This window comes from Alosa alosa, chromosome 13 (genome assembly GCF_017589495.1).
Source record: "Alosa alosa isolate M-15738 ecotype Scorff River chromosome 13, AALO_Geno_1.1, whole genome shotgun sequence".
NCBI classification, from domain to species: Eukaryota; Metazoa; Chordata; class Actinopteri; order Clupeiformes; family Clupeidae; genus Alosa; species Alosa alosa.
In genome coordinates, this window is record NC_063201.1 from 31,253,726 (window position 1) to 31,273,970 (window position 20,245).

The following is a 20,245-nucleotide window of genomic DNA, read 5'->3' on the forward strand; positions in this document are numbered from 1 at the left end:
TGAAAGGCACAGTGGAGCAGATTCACACTGAACTCTGCAGCCATGTCATTAAACGGCAGTCAGTCGCTCCGTCCACTCAATCATGTTAGCTGCTGCATTAAGTAGGGTAATAAAACGAGTTATCAAAACGCTACAATTGAACTCTAATCCTTTCTGAAAGGCCAGCGGAGACAGAAAAGTCGATAGGATGCAAGTGGGAGATGAGCTTGATTACAGTGGAGGACAGTTCAGTGTGCCAGCTCCACCAATTAGCCTCCCCCGCACCCTTCATCACCATCCCCACAGTCCCCCAGCCGCTCCACCTCAACTCTAATCTAGCAAATAGCCTCGTTTAGATAAAGTTTGCTCTGTAAACGTAGCCCTATTAGTTTGTCAGCCTTAATGGATGGAAAATAAAAAATCTAATCACAATAAGAGTGACCCTTTGAACTGGGCCTTTTCCTTGGAATGGATAAGTATGCTGGACTCTGTGCTTCCCCTGTGTTAATGCATGCCTCTCCTCTAGTCATCGTGGATGCAGCGAGGAGAATCCGGGACACTGTACTAAACATGAGCTTCAGCGCCCTCAAGTGGCTGCCTTACATCCCTACACTGACCTCAACTGAGGTTGCTGTAAAGATATGCAGGGCCAGAGAATTCACTGCTGAAGAGGAGGGAAGAAGGGAAGTGTGCAGGAGAAACAACACAATCTAACACATGGGCAAAGCATCTCTTGAGATTCACCCATTAAACATGTTACCACTCTACACTGTAGTAAGGTATCCAATAATTGTCTGACCTTTTTCAAATAAAATAATGCCTAATCTCACCTAGATCAAAACGTACATTTGGTGCATGCATGGACATGAAATGGATGTACTTGTCCCTGCAGGACTCCTGTGTAAGGGTCAGACATGAGGAGGCCGCCACTGCCCTCTACACAGCCGCCTCGCTGCTCACTCCCGCCTGCTCTGCTCTGCATACCAAAGCTGCCATTTCTGCTGTCCCGCTCAGCTGTAATGAAACATCAGCCTCAATGTCACCAGCTGGGGAGGATCAGCAGATGTCTGAAATTACCTGCATCTCAATGTAAACACTTACAGGTCACTCAGGGTGAACGAATCGCATCTCGCCGCGCCGACCTGCTGAGAGCAGGTTGTCATTCAGATGCGGGAGTGCAATTCAATTCACGGCTGCTATCAGGCTCCTCTAATTTGATTGCTCCAAGCCTGGGGTATTCATCTCGCCTCCTCGTCACCTCAGGCCGACGCCGAGTGCACTCCCTCCGAGAAATGGGAGCTGTTAGCCAATTTAACACAACAAACCCATCTGTTTTAACACAGTGACAAAAATTGACTTTGGTCCGGGCGTCTTTTGATTGACAGGCATTTTGGGCAATCAGAGTGATTAATGGGCCACTAGAGACCTCAGTTTGCTGGCATCAGATCTGTCTGCGCTGGTAGAAGGCAACTCGACAGGCTATTATAGTTTGCAAATCTGCAAAATGCTTTTACAATGCATATGTAATGCGGGAGATAAGCAAGGAATTCAGTTTTTTTTTAGCTGAAGAAGCATAATAAAATAAATTAAGTTCCAGTCGTGAGCAGTGAGCCTTAGAGAGGCACACCTAGCCGATGCCTGTAGTCCTCACACGGGTAGCTCTGACACAACACTGAAATAAGATAAGATCAACTAATGTTCCGCTTAATAATATGCCTAAAGCGCCCAGTTAAAAAGGTCAACACTACACCCATATTGTAAACTATATATGAATAGTTTAATTTCACTTCAGACGATTCACATTGTTTATTCAGGAAGATCAATTCACGATCACTGTTGTAAATACCACTGTAAGAGGGACTTTGTGAACTTGTGACAGGATGTCTCATGGAAGAAGGAGGAGATGTGCTGCGAGGTTGTCAGGAATGATCTCTTTAATGATACTTGTTAAAAGGAGTCGATTGCCATCACTCTCAGTAGTCTGATCCCATCACATGGGGAGTAGCAGTAACATCTTCATAATACGTACCGTTATTATTATAGAAAACAACATGACAGAACACAAGGATGGACACAACACTCTTCCCAGTTCCACTTCACCCAATGCTACTCTACTCTACATACTAAAGCATCTCTACCAACTCAAACACCCACACACATGCTATCCACAAGAGGAGGACACTACATTCTCCTGTACATGGAAAAGTGCTCCCACCACTAAAATCAAACACACACACACACACACACTCTCTATTTGTGGGGTTTCAGGGGTGTGTGTGTGTGTGTGTGTGTGTGTGCAGACAGGGCAGGGTGGCTGACAAGTGCAATGTACTGTTCAGTGGCTCAGTGGGAGCGACTGCAGTAGGAGCAGCCTCCTCTACCCCGACTCACACTCCACACACAACGTAGTGCAGCAGACGGACGATGGGCGGAATGGGGTGGGGAAACCTGGACGATACAAAATCTAAAATGGCAGACAGGTCACTAAAGGCAGAGTATGAAAATGACAAACGTTATTGCATCACTCTCAGGGTAACTTATTTTCTTCTCTATGGATATGAAATATTTGGCACTGGATCAATGGCAGCTCTCTCAACAGGCTGGACTGGTCTCAGGATCTACTCTTTAGTTTTGAAGGCAGCATAAGCGGTCAGTCTGTAATCTAACATCCACCGTCAGCTACACATCTTTAGGGAAAGCCATCAAGTCCTACTCGGGGTCCACATCACTGACCATCAGTCAAGACCCTCAACACAGCATTTTGGCTCCATGCTACAACCGTGGAAAAGTCTTCAACAGTGTTACATTTTGCTCTTGAAGGGGAATGACTGACTCTCGTGGAGCCACCGAACATTCTGACCAGCACCTCGTTATACAAGTGCAAACATGGAGGCCATGCAACATGGAGGTGCTGAGGGCTCTCCAATAACCACTGCCTGAAGAACAGCCACAAGGCATCTAAAGCTACCCTGTCCATTAAGACTTTTAAGATTAAGTGCTGATGTACAGTCAAAGGCCACCCCAGTGGTCAGGGTGTCCCGAGGGCTGGGCTGAGAGGGGAGAGCCCACGCTGGGCAGTGCAGCCAGCTCCAGCAGGAGGCGCTCATGCGCTCAGTCACTCAATCTGCTGAGGCCTGAATCAGATGTGAGTCACTGCACTGAGCTCTGAGGATGGCCTGCCCTGCTGCAGCTACTTTGGGTGCATTCTGAAGAATGGCCACATGGAGCAGACTCCAGCGCTCAGGTTGGAGAATGGGACTAATCTGCATGCTGCTTCCCAACCGGTTAATGTTGAACTTGGCTCATTGGTTGAAAATGACCATTCGAACCACTAGATGGCCTCTGATGGTAATGTCTCCACACCCCCACACTCCTCTCACACTAGCATGCCCCCATACTCTTCTAACCACTCTAATCTCTCACACTAGCATGCCCCCATACTCTTATAACCACTCTAATCTCTCACACTAGCATGCCCCCATACTCTTCTAACCACTCTAATCTCTCACACTAGCATGCCCCCATACTCTTCTAACCACTCTAATCTCTCACACTAGCATGCCCCCATACTCTTCGAACCACTCTAATCTCCTCTTGCTAATGTGCTGTAAACAGAAACAATTTGGCAACTAGTTCATTAACAGAACTCCAAGGTCATGGAATGATGGGGATACGGGTGTCTGAACGGAATTGGTACACACTCTTTGGTCACTAAAATCCTTCAAGGGCTTATTATTAAGTCACGCAACACCACCCCACCCCCACACCACCAACGTTCTGGGCTTCTCTAAAGGGAAAGAAACAGTGCTAATTCTACATGGCAGGGGCAGGGTGGTCAGTGGAAATGGCCCATGGCTTCTGCTGCCTTGGCTCGCACCATAGGGTCAGGGTCCTGCAACAGCATCACCAGGCCTAGAGACAAAGAGAGAGTGACAGAGAGAGAGAGAGAGAGAGTTACAAATGAGTTACAAAATTAATTTGTAAAGGACCTCATACAGATAACACCCCGCCCCACACACACATACACACACACACTCAAATATATAAGGATTCCTCACCTCTAGTGACGTTTGCCATGTTCATGTGGATGAAGAGGTTCTCTGGAAGATTCCCCAAGAGAAAGCCTATTGGAGGAAAGTGTAGAACAATCACACATTCGCACTTGAAAACACGACTGACAGAGTGGGTGTGATATCTGTCTCACTGCCTGTCAGCAAAAGCTAAATTCAACTGACATATCAAGTTCTTTCAGAAGTATGAATTTTCAGTAGCCACTAAAGATAGGCTGAGCATAACATGAGACTACTCTCCCACAACAGCAGCATTTCATTCAATATCATTCATCCCTACCTTCTGCATGCATACCATACCACATGATACAATGTGTATTCAGTTTTTGAAATATGGCAGAAAGAAAGTGTATTTAAAATCTAGCTAAATCATCAATCAAATGAACCATAATAGCAATTTGTCACTTCGCTATAGAAAATAATATCAAAATATGTGCGGGTGAGTGTGTGTGTGTGTACATTGATGTATTTTTATTCAACAACAGCAACAAAGTGCCCTCAAATATGCTCCCGCTTCTCGTCTCACCGATAAACATGGCAGCGCCAGCACGGATATCGGCCCAGTTGCTTTTGAAGAACTGAACGACGGTGTTGTGGTAGAAGTTCAGCATGTTTGGGAAGTCCTGGATCTGCAGGAGGATCAAAAGAGTCATCAGAACTTTCATCTGGCTCCCGCAGGAGAGTCACACGCACAAATGATGTAAGAAGTACTGAACCGCTGAAAGAGGAGAATATTGTTTCCATTTCAATGCTAATGAATTACTGTGTACAAGTCTAACACGTCAACAACAACCGGATGCCCACTTCAAAATGAAGTGCCTGCGTTTACTTAGCACACTGTGAATACTAACTACATTTTAGTATTTATTCCCAGACAAATATTCATATGCTGTTGCCGGAGGACACTGACACATATTTATTGGGCCAAAGGGAGCCGTGCGATGGGGCCTGGAGAGTAAATGAGCTTGTGTGTTACTCACTAGGTATTTGGTGAGATCGTTGACGAACTCGCCGTAGTGCAAGCCTTTGTCCTCGTGCAGATGCTTCTGGAACATGGTGGTGATCTGCGTGGAGCCCACCAGGGGAGCACACACCCTCATGGAGTACTTACAGGCCTGCCAGCAGCCAACAGGACAGCAGCTCAGACAAACACACTCGCTTAACAAGCACAAAAGCACTAAGGAGCCAGCAGCCTTTTCTAATATACTTTGGAGAATATTACCCTATTTTCCCAACTATTAGCCGCGGCTTATACATTGACTTTGCAAAATTTCTTCAGCTATGAGGTTAATACATGGGGGCAGTTAATATGGTTTTGTTTCTTTTAACTTGCATAAAACACTATCCTGCGGCTTATACACAATGTGGCTAATAAACAGGAAATTACTGTATGCGTTTTCACTTGGAGCTTAGACATCTACTGACACAGAGCAGTGGCATCACATTCTGAAGCCAGTCAGTCTAATGAAGGAGGTAGAATGCAATTGTGATGAGTCCTTCTTGACTCCTTCTTGACCGTGTGGAAGTGATGGTGCCTTACCTTGACCACCTGCTGGTTCGGGTCACAAAGGTGCAGCAGCATGCTGACCAGTACGTTGTGGATCTGGTCTTTGAAGACGGGTTCTCCTGAGCCAAACTTGGACAGGTTCCCAAGGAGCATGATGGCAGCACAGCGGATTTCATCACTCTCCTGGAGCAGGGAGCACAAGGGAAGTGCATGGATGGAGTGAATGGAGGACTTATCAATAGATTGCATGCCTGTGCGGGGGTGTCAGTGCTGTATGAAGCTAATGATGCGTGGGCCATTAAAATATGTCATATGGAAAGATGCACATTTAGTAGAGTGCACAAGTGACAAGATCCAGAGCACAAGTGCAGGCACTCTCACGTTTTCCAGGAAGGGCTTGATCTTCATGAAGATGTAGACCACCAGTAAGTGCACGTTCTTCTGGTCCAGGTAGAGCAGCACTTTGGAGAGGCCGGACATGGCCTCCAGCGTGATGTGCTTCCCGGGGTCGTCCTTCTCCTCCATCCCAGCACTCATGGCTGCCAACAGCTCCTTGGCATATTTATTCACCTGAGCACACACACAGGACAGCCCACATCAGCCATTAGCCAACACTACCCAGCTCAGTCTGACCAGGCAGGCACGCAGGCACACACACGCACACACACACACTTTTAGACTGGCTAGTACTTCCTTTGTAACAGTGCTTCCTTTTGCTATAATAAGCAAACTGCAATTATTCTGCTAATAAATATCCTGTGGACCCATCAATCTCAACTATATAGAGAGGACATATTGTTATGTAAGGGATAATGTATTGTCCGCCGGTCCACTTAGCGTCAGGGTCCTGTTCGCCCTGTTGGGACTTATTTTCTGATAACGAACGGTGGACAATACATTATCCTGCTTATTATAGGGCTACTTGCCAAAACGAGTAAAGAAACTTCACACAATGGGTCTTCTAAAATTAATTTGTTACCATTGTTTGGCTTCTGCTGAGAAGACAAATAGTTTGCCACGCAAATAGAACTTGAAAGTTTCAGGTGTTGCGTGGCAACGTTGGCTATTACTCGCTGACTTTCACCTTTAATGAAGTTCCAATGAGATAAGTGAACTACTCACAGAATGATATGAAAGACATGAGACAGAAGCACAAGACCCATTGCCATTGACAGAAGTCATTATATAATGACCACAGCAAAATATACGCTATATGATTTAAGGTAAGCCTTAAGGTAGGCTTTTCAAATGTCCCTTCCCTGCCTGTGATGGCCATAGAAAGGACCAATTAGAAAAGTGTATCACTTCTACATCACAACTGCACTCATTTATTATGCTCCTGCTAGGAATCTAGAAATTCACCTGGGAGATGCCTAAAGACCTATTAGACCTAAGCCAATACATGTACAATTTAACATTGAAATGAAAACCAATAGGCTGATTTTCCAGCTGAGTTTTCAGAGCATAGCTAGAACATCCTTGCAGACTTTACAAAAGCATCTAAGAAAATATGTTTGAGAGGAGCTGTAACCTGTGTAGAGATTATAAGCTAAAACTGAAGAGGTGTGGGATTGAGCACCTTCTCGGGGGAGCCCACGGCGATGTTCCCCAGGCCACGCAGGGCCAGCATGCGCACGGTGCAGCAGGGCTCCGAGATGCGCTCCATCATGTTGTTCATCAGCAGGTCCATCATCATCAGCTCCGTCACCACATGGTGGTTCAGCAGCTACACCACCCAAACAGAGACGTGTTTAAGCAGCTACAAATCCCAAACAGAGACGTGTTTAAGCGTCAACAAGGGCAAGAGCCTGAAGACTGTGCTCCACCAATGTGCCATTGGCTAAATAATGCAAAATCTGAAGTGAGTGAGTCACTAACGGCTCCAACACACAGTTGCATGCGATGCAGTGCTGGAGACGCATCCCGTTCACTTTACACGGGCTTACGTCATCCGTTGCCCAACTGAATTGTGGGTCCGTCGCGTTGCTCCTGTCGTTCAAGATGAGAAGTTAAACTTTTGCTGCACCGACGGACGGCACCAGCCAATCAAATTACGAACGAACAACAGATGCCACCAGCCAATCATGCGTTGACGGAACGCAACTGTGTGTGGAAGCCGTTAGTGATATCCTGCTGCACATGCTTAAGACAAACTGCAGCTGTAAGACTGGTTAAGTCACTGGAGGAACTTCTACAGGTGGGAATGAATAGCTGATTTAGAGTTCGGATGTTGCTGTTGAAGGACTAGAACATTTGGAAGTGAAGGGAGCGGTTAGGACTTGGGTCTCACCTCAGCAAAGAAGGCAGTGACGACGATTCTCTGGCACTCGTAGATGTTGTTGAGGGAGGGACACAAGGCCTCCACGATGGCAGGGAGACGGGGCCCTGCATGCTTGGCCATGGCTCTGCAGGGAGTAGGAAGCAATCACTCACACATATACAGTACACCACACACGCCTCAACAACGGCAAAGTCATTTTTGTACTACAGAAAAAATGTCACACAAGCACTTCACTTATGTGAAATAATAACACCGCATAAATAGCTTGGGCACAAATCACAAGGGGCCTCTCTGCACAAAATGCAAAACTCAGACCTGCACATTTCCTGCCATACAGCTGAAGCTACACACACACACACACACACACGTGTGCGCGCACACACACAGAAAACTGCACAGTGAAATACCCAAGTGCTCTGAAGGCAAACTTTCATGATCAGCAGTATCAGGCAGACTCACCTGGACAGGAGAGTGATGCCCTCTATGTGCTGCTGGGGGTCCTTCATCTTGTCCCAGGCGCCGTCCTGGTCCAGAGGCTTGACCACCTCCTCCAGCTGGGCACGAGCCAGCAGGATCCGCAGCGCCTCCACAGCCACCCTGTGTACACACACACACACACACACACACACACACACACACACACACTTAGAGAGGTCAGAAAATGAGACAGGAGCGCGTCAGTCTAAGTCAGCAAAAGTTCATCGTCAAAAATGGAAAACAAACTCTCTTCAGGACTGCCAATAACCCTCCACCCTCATTTGTCTAAGGCTGGACCCAGACTCTACTAAAGGGCACCAACACAACTGCTTTCAGCTACAGAAAAAGTAATGACTTGGCTGCAAACTAAAATGTGCAACCCTGCAATCCTTAAAGCAGCACAGGAGCACAATGCATTAAGTACGTTTCAGATTGATTAGCGGCAGCAGACAGTAGTCTTTTATAGCCCGAGTGGCTTCTGCAGTCAAAAAAAGGCTGACCAGCTGTCTGACATCCCTGGTCCTCCACCTCCAAACACCAAAGTGTTTTAAAATAACAAAGCTAGGAAACACATGCTCAACGTCTCTTCCATTTCCCTGATGCACATGAACACACAGGTTTATTCCTATGGATAGGTTATCTGTGAGGAGTAGCATTTTTGTACGAGGGTTCCAACAGTGTTCTATGACTGCAGTGCTAACACATCAGGGGCCCCCAGATCCCTCTCCTGCTCCACTCACCCACACACATGGAAGGTTGCGATGGTGCTCTTGGAGGGGCCCTTCCTGTCGGGGCCGATGCTGTTGCTGTTGATGTCCTTGGGCAGCTGCACGGCAACGCTGGAGCCCACGCGCAGCAGCAGAGCGCTGAACAGCTGCGGGAACAGAGACGCCACCGCCTCCACCGTCTGACCGTTCAGCATCAACTCTCTCAGCGCACACGTCATCTGGACATACACACACACATATGTGCACGCACAAACAAACACATAAAGCATGACAAAACATACACAAACACAAACACCTCAATATGAAATGCATGTGTTGATGAGTCTCTGAAGCAGCTGTACTCACAGCTAGCGGCTGACTGGTGGCTACTTTCGTAAGGCCGGGCCTCATCATGGACTCCTTCTTGTCCACATAAGGAGCCATAACGTTCAGCTTCTCGATCATCATCTCCATGATCCGCGAGGCAATGGTGCTGTCCGCTCCGAGAGCGATCCACATCTCACAGCTCCAGCTGGACAACGGAAAACACACTCAGAACACGACACCTCATAAACTAGAATCCCATCTCGAGGATCTGGACCTCATTCTGGACAAGTGTTCCAGAATGATTCCATAGCTGGCATGCATCATGTCCCTCTGGTGTCTGGCTCAGTTTTGACCGGACAACAACTTGTCAGTGTGCAGGAGTCCGTAAGGGTTCCTGAAATACTCAGGCTCGCTAGATTGGGGGAGGCAGTGCTCACCTGTCGAAGGGCAGTGGGTAGGAGATGAGCGTGCTGACCACAGTCTGCAGGTGCTGCGTGGCGAGGATGAGGATGGACTGGGCCACGGCCACCTTCACCTGCTCCTCAGAGATCACCTGCATCCTCGTGTGAAGCACCTCCAGAACCTCGGGGACCTACCACACACACACACACACACACACACACACACACACACACACACACACACACACACACACACACACACACACACACACACACACACACACAGAGCCAACTCAAGTACTGGGTGTGTCAATTGTACTGTAGAACAGAGTGGGGAGCACTAAAGCAATGGTGTTATGAGATCAGTGGAACAGTGGGGAGGACTAGCCAGAGAGTGGACAGTTGTGGCATTGCTGCTGTACCAGGTCCTGCAGGCTGGCCCCTCGGTTCTTCATCAGTGTGTTGAGGATGACACTGGAGGCCCTTGAGCAGTTGGACTGGGAGTCCACCAGCCCTTCGAACAGCAGGAAGAGCAGCGTGCTCAGTTGCTGCTGCGGCAGGCGCTTACTGATGATCTAACACACACAGGAGAGAGCACAGATGCTTACTGATGATCTAACAAAGGAGAGAGCACAGGCGCTTACTGATGATCTAACACACACAGGAGAGAGCACAGGCGCTTACTGATGATCTAACACACACAGGAGAGAGCACAGGCGCTTACTGATGATCTACTGTAACACACACAGGAGAGAGCACAGGCGCTTACTGATGATCTAACACACGCAGGAGAGAGCACAGGCGCTTACTGATGATCTAACACACGCAGGAGAGAGCACAGGCGCTTACTGATGATCTAACACACACGATAGAGCACAGGCACTTTCTGATGATCTAAAGGGCCGTTCACAACATATGAAGGCAAACGTTCAACAAAAAAAATATCTTTCTCGTTAATATGAATGACGATGTTCACACATAAACTATAACGATAACGACATGAAGAACGATATCGTTGGGGATCACTTTTAGAGCGATTTTAAAAATGATAAAAAGCTAACAGCCATCACATTCATTAACACAAGGAGAGACTGAGTTTATCGTTGGTTAGTGTGGACGCTTTTATTGTTATGGTTATAGTCCTCGTGCATGGTGTGAACGGCCCTTAACACACGACAAGAAGAGAGACTTCCCACTTATTGCTTATTTAATTAAGTAAAAGACAGAAGACTCTAATCTCAATCACATCTGCACTGCTAACTGCTAAGTACAGAGTGAGATGATTAATGTGTGATTAATGCCTGTTACTCAGATTACCGCAATCTTAATTCACTCATTCATCACAGTTGAGTTAGTCGAGCATAGACTGTGATCTCAGTGGACTGGTATGAGTCAGAGTCCTTTCTCACCTTGGTGAGCTCAGAGCAGGTTTTATAGAGCACTGCGTGGTCAGGGTTGTCCAGCCGCTCCCGCAGGCTGATCAGGCCCTCCACTGAATCATCCCGGTAGTCCAGGGAGAACCCTGCCGAGCAGAAAAACAACACACACTTTTCATCACAGGCGGGAGGGAGGGAGGGACCTCAGAGACTTGGCAGGACGAGGCCCTCACAGTAACATGAAATAGGAATGTCAACCAGAGACCGGGGCGAGAGGTAAGATGAGACTTCTCACTGAGGAAGTTACATGTTCCAGATTCACAAAAAAAGTCTTTAACTGGTTTAACTGTGATCACCAGGATAACAAAACCTGTTTTTATTTCGTGTCAAGAGCGCCCTGCCAAAGGCTGACAGCTATATGACAGTGCTATTGCACATTACGTGTGGGTGGAGCGCTGTGTTAAGAGTGTGCAGCTATTTGACAGTGTTATTATACATTATGTGTGGGTGGAGCGCTGCATTAAGAGTGTGCAGCTATATGACAGTGTTATTGCACATTACGTGTGGGTGGAGCGCTGCATTAAGAGTGTGCAGCTATGACAGTGTTATTGCACATTACGTGTGGGTGGAGCGCTGCATTAAGCTGTGTTAAGCGTGTGCTGGCGGCGCGCCTCACCCTCGTAGCGCAGCTGGATGTGCAGCAGGGTGTAGATGCAGTCCACGGCCGCCCGGCGCACCAGAGGGACGGGGTCAGTGCAGCGGGGGGCCAGCCGGCCCAGCAGAGCGCCCAGGTTGTGGAACGTCACCATGTTCTACAGCCAGCCATGCAGGCCACAGCAGACACACACACAGAGGAGCAGCATTCATAGACACAAGGTTATAGACAGACCATCTGCACATCTTAAAGCACAGACACTTTATGAGATGCACCACATACACACCTATAGACTCATGGTATGTCATAGCAAATATAGTGAAGCAAGTTCTAAAACAAGCTAATACAGTTTATGAAGGTAATGGCATGAAAATAACATTAGATATGCTTTATTATAGGGGCCCTATTAAGATAAACTAAGACAAAACATAGCCGGAGTCTCTCTATCTTACCTTCACATTGAGACTATCCAAGTAGAACTGCAGGATCTCCAGTGTGGTCAGGATCGCCCTCTCTCGCTCATGGTCCTGTCCGGAACTCAACCATCCCTCTATGTGCTGAACATACCAATACAACCCATACAGGGGTGGAGTAGAGAGGTCAAACACCAGGAGAAACTCTGGAGGAGAATGCCATGTAATAGTAATGTACAGACAGTGGAGTGCTCCATACCTTAAAGACGGTCTGAAGTCCATCTGGACTCAGGTCACGCGCCAACACACTCCGCAACAGGTCACTCAGAGCTTTGAACGTCTCGGAGTACAAGACCTGCAAGACAAACATGATGTTGTGCGGTGCAGCGTCAGAGGAATAGCCTTTTTGCACAGCCTACTTTCCCAGCTGTCCATAAAAAGAGTCGATTGTGATCCAATATCAACAGAAAACATTTGATCTCCACTCTCTACATTCATATTTTCACAGGCCAGAATGAATCATGATAATGTGAGTGGCTGCAGCTGCCAGGGCTGCCATCCGTGTGGTGATTGGGAGCTAAGCAGCGTGCAGCAGGGCGTGGAGGAGGAGGAGGAGGAGGAGGAGGAGGAGGTGGAGGAGGAGGAGAAGCCTGGCTCAGTGCTGCAGCGCATGGAGCATCAGGAGCCCAGCCTGCAGCTTCACAAGGCCGTGAACACATCCACAGAGATGTGTAGCAGCAGGAAAAACAGCATCGCAGAGGATTCTGCATACACTCTGAGGTAGCCATCTCAAAGACACAAAGGACTGACCAGTGCCGTAACAGTGTCTTATCCCTATAGTATCCCTATAAGAACAGAACCATACAAGAACAGCGCTCGAGGCCACAGGGTTCTATAGTAGCCACAGTCTCTCACCTCCCGCTGCTGAGGGTCCAGGGCCTCGTCCTCTTTGCCCTTGTCCGGCGTGTCCAGCGGAGGCAGGCAGTACACGCTGTTCATGCAGGTCCGCAGAATGTCAAAGTTATCAACCTCCGTCAGCACAGGGTCCAAGTTACTGACAGCTGTGTCAAGGACCAACCAGGTAACAGAGAACAACGTCATTGCACAAGCCAGACAACACAATGGCCTGGAGATAAATGCTGCCAACCAAAAAAAAACGTTCAAACGTCATTTAAACCTAAACAGCAACACAAATCTGAGCGCTCCATCTCTTTCTGTCCCCTAGTTGACCAGTCAGGTGAGAGCAGCGCTGTTTAAAGGAGTTGACCAGTCAGGTGAGAGCAGCGCTGTTTAAAGGAGTTGACCAGTCAGGTGAGAGCAGCGCTGTTTAAAGGATACACAAGGTTGGCACACGTGGTCATGACGAGGTGGCGCACAGGAGTTCTCATCACTTCTGTGGATTCTGCTTTTATAAAGTCCTGCAATGACAGTTCAACAAGCTTGGGTGCAAGTTTAATGTTGCATCTCACTTTTAATAGATGCTGACTGCTGATAATAATCAATGCTGCAATATCAGTACTGGTATTAATGATAACCCTATGATACAAGTACAATCTAAAACAACCTGCTATGTTGCTATTGACGTTATAAACATTGCTTGAGTTGATTACAGTGTAGATTGCTGAGTAATTGTGGTGCGATGGGGTGTTAAGGTGAGTGGGGAGCACACTGGACACTAACTGACCATCATCACTCCAATCAGCTCCTGCTTGCGTGCGAACAGGTAGCTCTGTCGGCGCACACACCCACTGATGGCCTTCGCTATGAGACCCACACTCTGGATCAGACTCATCTTCATGGTCATGTCCTGCTCAGGAGTGGAGCGCAAAACACACACACCAGCACACACACACACACACACACACACGCACACACACACACACACACACACACACACACACACACACACACACACACACACACACACACACACACACACACACACACACACACACACACACACACACACACACACACACACACACACACACACACACACACACACACACACTAAGACTGTGGAAATGTCACAGTGACTCTAAGAATAGCCCAAGAGCAAATCAACCAAAGCAGAGTGAAAGGTTGGCCCAAGTGTAATCGTTAAACTCCGATTACACATCACACACGGGTTACAGCATGCCCACTGAGCCGTACACACCTTAAATGAGCTTATTTTAAACCAGCAGCACATATAAACAGATTAGAAAAAAGGAATCACAATCTGCATCGCGGGTTGTGATTGGGTGAGAGGCAGGCCAAGAGGAAGTTGAGAAGATCCCTGCAATCAAGAGGGAATTCACACAGTGCCAAGTGTAATTGAATGAATCAGATATGACGAGGATCTGAAACCCAGCATGGAGAAAAAAAGAGCTCATGAGCTCAGAAAACATCATTGCAGAGTGATTAGTGAAGAAGAAAAATACGATTGCGTTAGTACGCGGGACCTGGGCGAAAAAAAAAAAAAACACTTTCTGAACTTCTGAGAGGACGATAAAAAAAAAGAAACTCTGGCAGACAACAACGTATTTGTCTCGAACACAGAGCGCCATTGGATGGAGCCCAAACCAGCGGCTTAACAGCTCATCAACAAATGCTCACTCCAAAACGCCAGTCATTACCAGCTAATGACGCTCAATTGGAGTCCCATGCCAATTAGCACCAGGCCAAATCAGCTCTCAAGTTTGCTGTAGAAGTTCAGAAAGCTGGGTCTGCTGCCAGTGCCCCAGAGACAGTGAAGGGCATTAGTAAGAGTCTGACTGAGGAGGAGGAGGAGGAGGAGGAAGAGGAGGAGGAGGAAGATGGGGGGCGGGGGGAGGGAGAGGGGGCAGAGGGCTTCTCCTCCTGTGGGGTTTCCTCTCACGGTACCTTGGTCTCTACTTTTATCCCCAGAACCTGCACAACATAAAATTAAGAAGGAGTTTAAGGCACCGTTGAAAATGTCTCTCATCACAAGATATCTTCTCCTCCTAAAGAGCAAACACCACTGACCAGTTGTTTATACCAGTATTAGTGGTTGTTAGTAAGCCAGCAATTCAGTGATAATGATGTTTACTTGTATGGTATATGAATACTTTGAAATCAATTCATTAAAAACATATTGACAAATTGATACATTGCCCAGTTTTCTTTTAAGTAGAGCATCTGAAAAATTGCAACCAGAGTACATGTGCCAGTCTGACAGCCAAGCGAGTGTTTAGTTCTAGAGCATACCCACATGAATTAATGCATTTTACTGCAGCATGATGTATGAAACTATGCTACGGGTCAATGAAGGCATTACATAGACCAGAGAAGAGGCAAGTTTCCATTCATTAAAGCAACACCAAATAACTTTCCCTCTGTAGCACGCACGCTATTTGTTTATCCAGCACCGGCTTTGCAAATAACGATGTCCACAGACAAGGTAGAATATTTTGCATGACGCAAATGCATAATTGCCGTTCACCCTGTTACGAGTTGATGAACCACTAAAACGATTTTGGAAACATTATTTTAAGGTACAAAAAAACTCTTTGGTGTTGCTTTAAGAAGAAGCAAGAAAATCACAGCTTCACTAGGTGTGTGACATGTGGCTCAGTCCTACACTGACTGACCACACTCAAGGCCTCCGCACACGGCCCTTGCGGCCCACTCCGCCTTCCATGTTTAATTCCACTCCATTCCATTGTTTTCAATACAGCCCTGCACATTAGCCTTGAACTCTGCTGTCGCCATCTTGTCGATTACGATCCGGTTCTATTTTTGTCAACGCCACTCAATCAAATCCATTGTTGTTGTAAGCTTCTCAGTTACACATTTGGGTGCTGGTGTGTGTGGGCAACTGACAGAAAGTGCCGGAGCACTCATGTTGGCTCCTATGTGCCAAATGCTTTAGGCAGGTGTAAAACTTGCCCAATGGAAAAAATATCTTGACCCCAAAATAGTCGATGCTATCTGGCTAAAGCTAATTGTTGTTGGAGTTCAACACCAATAGCCCTGCAATGCATGAATCAATTCAGCTACTAACTGTTATTAACTAACTTTCATGTCACATGCCCAAAGTTGGCCCAGTGCTCTCATATTTGTGTGAAAGTGAGAAGCTCCAAGCAGATGTGAGGACACAGTGGTCAATCTAAACTGAGCCCTGCAATAAGTTCAGCTTTAGAGGCCACTGCCAGGAGCATGATTGTAACAATGAAAACCACAGCCAGCAGTTTTCCATGACCACAGGCGCATAAACACACACACACACTCACTTAGAGAGGTCAGAAAATGAGACGGGAGCGCGTCAGTCTAAGTCAGCGAAAGTTCATCGTCAAAAATGGAAAACAAAGAATTCAATGACCTTTCAAGGCTTATGCCACACTCATTAGAAAGTGGGTCCAAAAAAGCTTTTTACTGGAGACGCTGTGTCACTCTTGCATGACTGTATAGTCTTGCCAATCTGCCAATTGTGGCCTGTCGGCGGTGGTCTATGGGTAAGGGGTTAAACGGGCACAGGCAGACCACTGGGGGAACTCTGCCACACGTGTCGCCTGTGGGCCACTCCGTCAGGGCCGTGCCGAGTGTTGTGAGCCCCTGTGACGTGAGGTCATCCCTGCGGACGCCAGCTCGCAGACTCGGCCTGTGCCCGCTGCTCCGGGGCGGGCAGTGGAAAGGCAACGGCTCGCCGGCCAACGGGCTCAGCCACAACTATCTGGACTGTTCTCACCGACCATTAGGAAACTATTACGGCTCACGGCGAAAAAGCACAGCGCTCCGCGGTGGTCAGAGAGGGGGAGTCCCCTCCCAGAGACTGTTTGTGTCAGGCTCAATAAACAACCTGCCTTCGCTAGAATGGCACATTTAATGGAGTGTGATTGCACTGTTTAGAAATACTTGCTATGGCTAATTAAGCCGTGGCATTCCGAGAGGGACCTGGGCCTTTAGAGAGCCCACCCCAGTGCTCTGTGGGATATGCAGTCCTCTCGGACGGCCATACCTTAGTGTTGAAGTGCTTGCTGATGCTCTTGAGGATCTGACCGTCGATGTGGCTGAGGATCTGGTCCTCGGGGGCGTTCAGGGCCACGTAGCCGTAGCACAGGATTAGGGTGCTCTTCATCTTCTCTGTGTCCACCTCGTTCTTGTCCTACAACACCACAACAACCCAAACGATTAGTCCCAAGGCTGATCTAATTACAAATGATCAACTTAGCAAGCAGGAATGTTAACTAATGCCTTGCTGTTTTCAAAAGTCTAAAAAGGACTTGTTCATATCTCGTCAACAACACCCCGGGAGAAGAAAATATGATGTTATTTGTTAAAGTAAATGTAATTGGGGAAAAAAACAGACAAGGGCTTATGTCTCTATTTGTTTATTTGATCCTCGTCCATATATTGGCCAAATCAATGTGTTGCGTACTTTGAGCAGAGCGAAGATCCCCGAGGATTTTTTGAAGGCATCCGATTTCCCAAACTCCTCCAGCTTCGCCAGAGTGGCATCAAGATGGTTGCTGGCACAAAGCCCGACTCCCATCGCAACTCCCTGTGAGAGCAATTACAACATAATACAGGAGCTCAAGTGTCAGCCTCAGCCTCCAACAACAACCACACGCTCATTACTCACACAGCCCAGAGCAAGGTGATTACGCTCCATTCTGATAAAGCTGCGCTGAAACTAGGGATTAACTCCACACATACAGCAAATGATAGCTCTGAAAAATAGTCAAGGCTTCGTTTGAAAATTCACTGCCAATTAAGTGTACTCGCTGTCACAAGACATCTTGGGCAACTGGGTCTAAGGAAGCCCATCAGAAGGGAGATGCCATTCAGAGATTGTGGTGACAGGAGATTGCTCCATATACCACACCACAGACAGATGTTAGCTTCATACAGATCATGGCTGCAGCGTTGTCCAGGGGTACACTACACAGTGGGCAGTACAGGCGGTCGGTGAGGGCTCGTACCTCTCTCTCGATGGCGTCATGGTGACGCACACTGATGAGCACCTCCTGGAGCTGCTTCTTCACCAGGTCTCTGTTGTAGCACTGCTGAAGGGTCATCCCTATACACCTGTACAGGAAACTCTGGACAAAGAGAGCTCCATCACTACCATGACCTTTAACTACATGAAACTAAAGCAGCTCAACTAACTGGTAACAGCTTTTGTTTGGATGACTCTACAATACATACATACATACAATACAAGGAATTTCTGTTGCAATTGTGCAATTGTGTGTGTGTGTGTGTGTGTGTGTGTGAGAGAGAGTTATGAGAGGGATCACACGGTGTAAAACAGTCTTCCACTGTGTAGACATTGACAGATTAAAGTGATGGCGCTAGCACACAGTACATTGTGGCCCTACACATCCCCCTCTGAACTGACCTTCTCCTCCAGGGAGTGGTTGTAGGTAGACAGATAACGCGTCGCTTCAGTGGCCAGCTGACAGCTCCACTTGTCATCAGCTATGGCCACCAGAGTTTTGGACAAGAGCTGGAAGCAGAAAAAAGTCAAGTCTATGTTCAGGGCAATCACATACATAAAAGTAAACGGTCACCAGTCCCTTAATAGCCTGTAGCCTGTATGATAGAGAAAAGGCACAGCTCTTACAATTCAACACAAGCACAAGATTGGCAAAGAAGTAGTGATAGCAGAGAGCTCAGGAATGCATCTGATAGATCTACTGCACCAACCTACCTGCAGTATACCATCTTCCCAGATGTACTTGTCTATAGTGTCAGACGAGGATTCTACGAAAGACAGAGACAAACATGAACATGAGTACCAGACAGCCTGATAAAATTGATCGTACAGATTGCAAACTGAGAATAACCAGCTGCATAAAAAGCACTTTGTGTGGTCCACCACAGCATAAAAGTCAACAAAACTCCGAACAAGCGATTATATTTAGTGGAATGTTCGAGGGCAAGATGCACAATTTCACAAGGGGATTAGAACTTAGCCAAAAAGTGAGATAAGTTTTTCCTCTAAAGAAATATTCCGTGGTGGACTTGTAAAATGCCGTTTCTTATAACATCCCATTAGCAGAGGTGTTGTGGTTGAGAAAAAAAAAGAGCCCCATTCATTTACCAAAAATCCATTTTTATGACAAGCACAGCAATACCTCCAAACTATGAACCTTCATGAAATAAATCCGACGTGAAAAAAAGCTTTGCGAGTCGGTATTGGGGTAAATGGAAGAATGAGTGGGCCATAAAAGCTGGCTTCAGACTCCACTATGCCCAGTCAGTCTTGCAGCAAAAGTAGAAGCGGGCACAGCGCCACAGGTGACCCATGCGCTCAGAGGAGACTCACCGTCCAGCTGAGCCAGGAGCGGCGGGATGGCCTTCTCCCACACCTCCTCGGCGTTGGGGTGGATGTTGGGGGAGAGAAGGTTGAGCAGATTGAGGGAGGGGGCGCCATGCCCGCGATAGCGGAACGGGAAGGCAGCGTTCACCTGGGACAGATCAGGCCAAAAGGATTGGTCATTTACAAACCACAGCAGCAGCAACCATTTGGAATACTGGCAAACAATGCAACATTCATTCCACAAAGTAAAGTGAAGTATAGCATGCTGTTTTGGAAGGACATCATCTAACACTGTCAGGTTTGCTGTTCTGAACATTTCCTGTGCTTCCACCATGGAGAGAACACGCAGCCTGTACTCAGCAGAACTGAGGACAGAACTCTGGCTCAAAGCCAGCGCTTATGGGACACAGCAGCACTGTCTGTTCAAATACAGAAAACAGTGTGTGTGCGTGTGTGTGTGTGTGTCTGAGAAACACTCATGTCCCTAGGACTGCTCAAGTCTGTGGAGAGGTCTGCCGGCTGCCTTACCAGGAGCCGGATCATCAGGACGTATGGCGACGGAAGGTTGGTGCCTGTGGGAGGAGACAGAGCAGGGGGCAAACTCAGGGGAACACTCTCCCGGGACACACCAATCTACAAGCATTACAATTAACGAGTAAATGATTACCAACTGCACGGCACTCACACACGGGCCTCGCTTAATCATCGTCTCCACCAAAGAAACGATTATGGCTTACAGTTCAGGACCCCGCGCACATTATTTCAGTGATAAATATGGCTTTTCA

General features: G+C 47.4%; 1 protein-coding gene across 2 annotated transcripts in view; it reads right to left on the reverse strand.

Annotated features, from left to right (window-relative positions):
• Positions 1 to 1,895: 1,895 nt before the first annotated feature.
• Positions 1,896 to 20,245, reverse strand: part of mroh1 (maestro heat-like repeat family member 1) — a 28,480-nt gene continuing 10,130 nt past the window's right edge. Inside the window, exons 16-43 of one of the 2 annotated variants that reach the window (XM_048260849.1) lie at positions 19,989 to 20,032; positions 19,467 to 19,608; positions 18,849 to 18,901; positions 18,537 to 18,644; positions 18,118 to 18,237; positions 17,574 to 17,696; positions 17,154 to 17,300; positions 15,059 to 15,085; positions 13,878 to 14,000; positions 13,532 to 13,611; positions 13,109 to 13,247; positions 12,453 to 12,548; positions 12,233 to 12,337; positions 11,802 to 11,937; positions 11,159 to 11,271; positions 10,172 to 10,324; positions 9,786 to 9,940; positions 9,388 to 9,553; positions 9,055 to 9,260; positions 8,297 to 8,434; positions 7,847 to 7,961; positions 7,136 to 7,282; positions 5,938 to 6,126; positions 5,590 to 5,739; positions 5,030 to 5,164; positions 4,576 to 4,678; positions 4,038 to 4,103; positions 1,896 to 3,891 (exon numbers count right to left, since the gene is read on the reverse strand). In XM_048260849.1, the coding sequence (XP_048116806.1) occupies positions 3,815 to 3,891; positions 4,038 to 4,103; positions 4,576 to 4,678; positions 5,030 to 5,164; positions 5,590 to 5,739; positions 5,938 to 6,126; positions 7,136 to 7,282; positions 7,847 to 7,961; positions 8,297 to 8,434; positions 9,055 to 9,260; positions 9,388 to 9,553; positions 9,786 to 9,940; positions 10,172 to 10,324; positions 11,159 to 11,271; positions 11,802 to 11,937; positions 12,233 to 12,337; positions 12,453 to 12,548; positions 13,109 to 13,247; positions 13,532 to 13,611; positions 13,878 to 14,000; positions 15,059 to 15,085; positions 17,154 to 17,300; positions 17,574 to 17,696; positions 18,118 to 18,237; positions 18,537 to 18,644; positions 18,849 to 18,901; positions 19,467 to 19,608; positions 19,989 to 20,032 (3,356 nt within the window). In that variant the 3' untranslated portion in view covers positions 1,896 to 3,814. The remainder of the gene's footprint in view (positions 3,892 to 4,037; positions 4,104 to 4,575; positions 4,679 to 5,029; positions 5,165 to 5,589; positions 5,740 to 5,937; positions 6,127 to 7,135; positions 7,283 to 7,846; positions 7,962 to 8,296; positions 8,435 to 9,054; positions 9,261 to 9,387; positions 9,554 to 9,785; positions 9,941 to 10,171; positions 10,325 to 11,158; positions 11,272 to 11,801; positions 11,938 to 12,232; positions 12,338 to 12,452; positions 12,549 to 13,108; positions 13,248 to 13,531; positions 13,612 to 13,877; positions 14,001 to 15,058; positions 15,086 to 17,153; positions 17,301 to 17,573; positions 17,697 to 18,117; positions 18,238 to 18,536; positions 18,645 to 18,848; positions 18,902 to 19,466; positions 19,609 to 19,988; positions 20,033 to 20,245) is intronic. The other variant, XM_048260850.1, reaches the window with a different exon arrangement.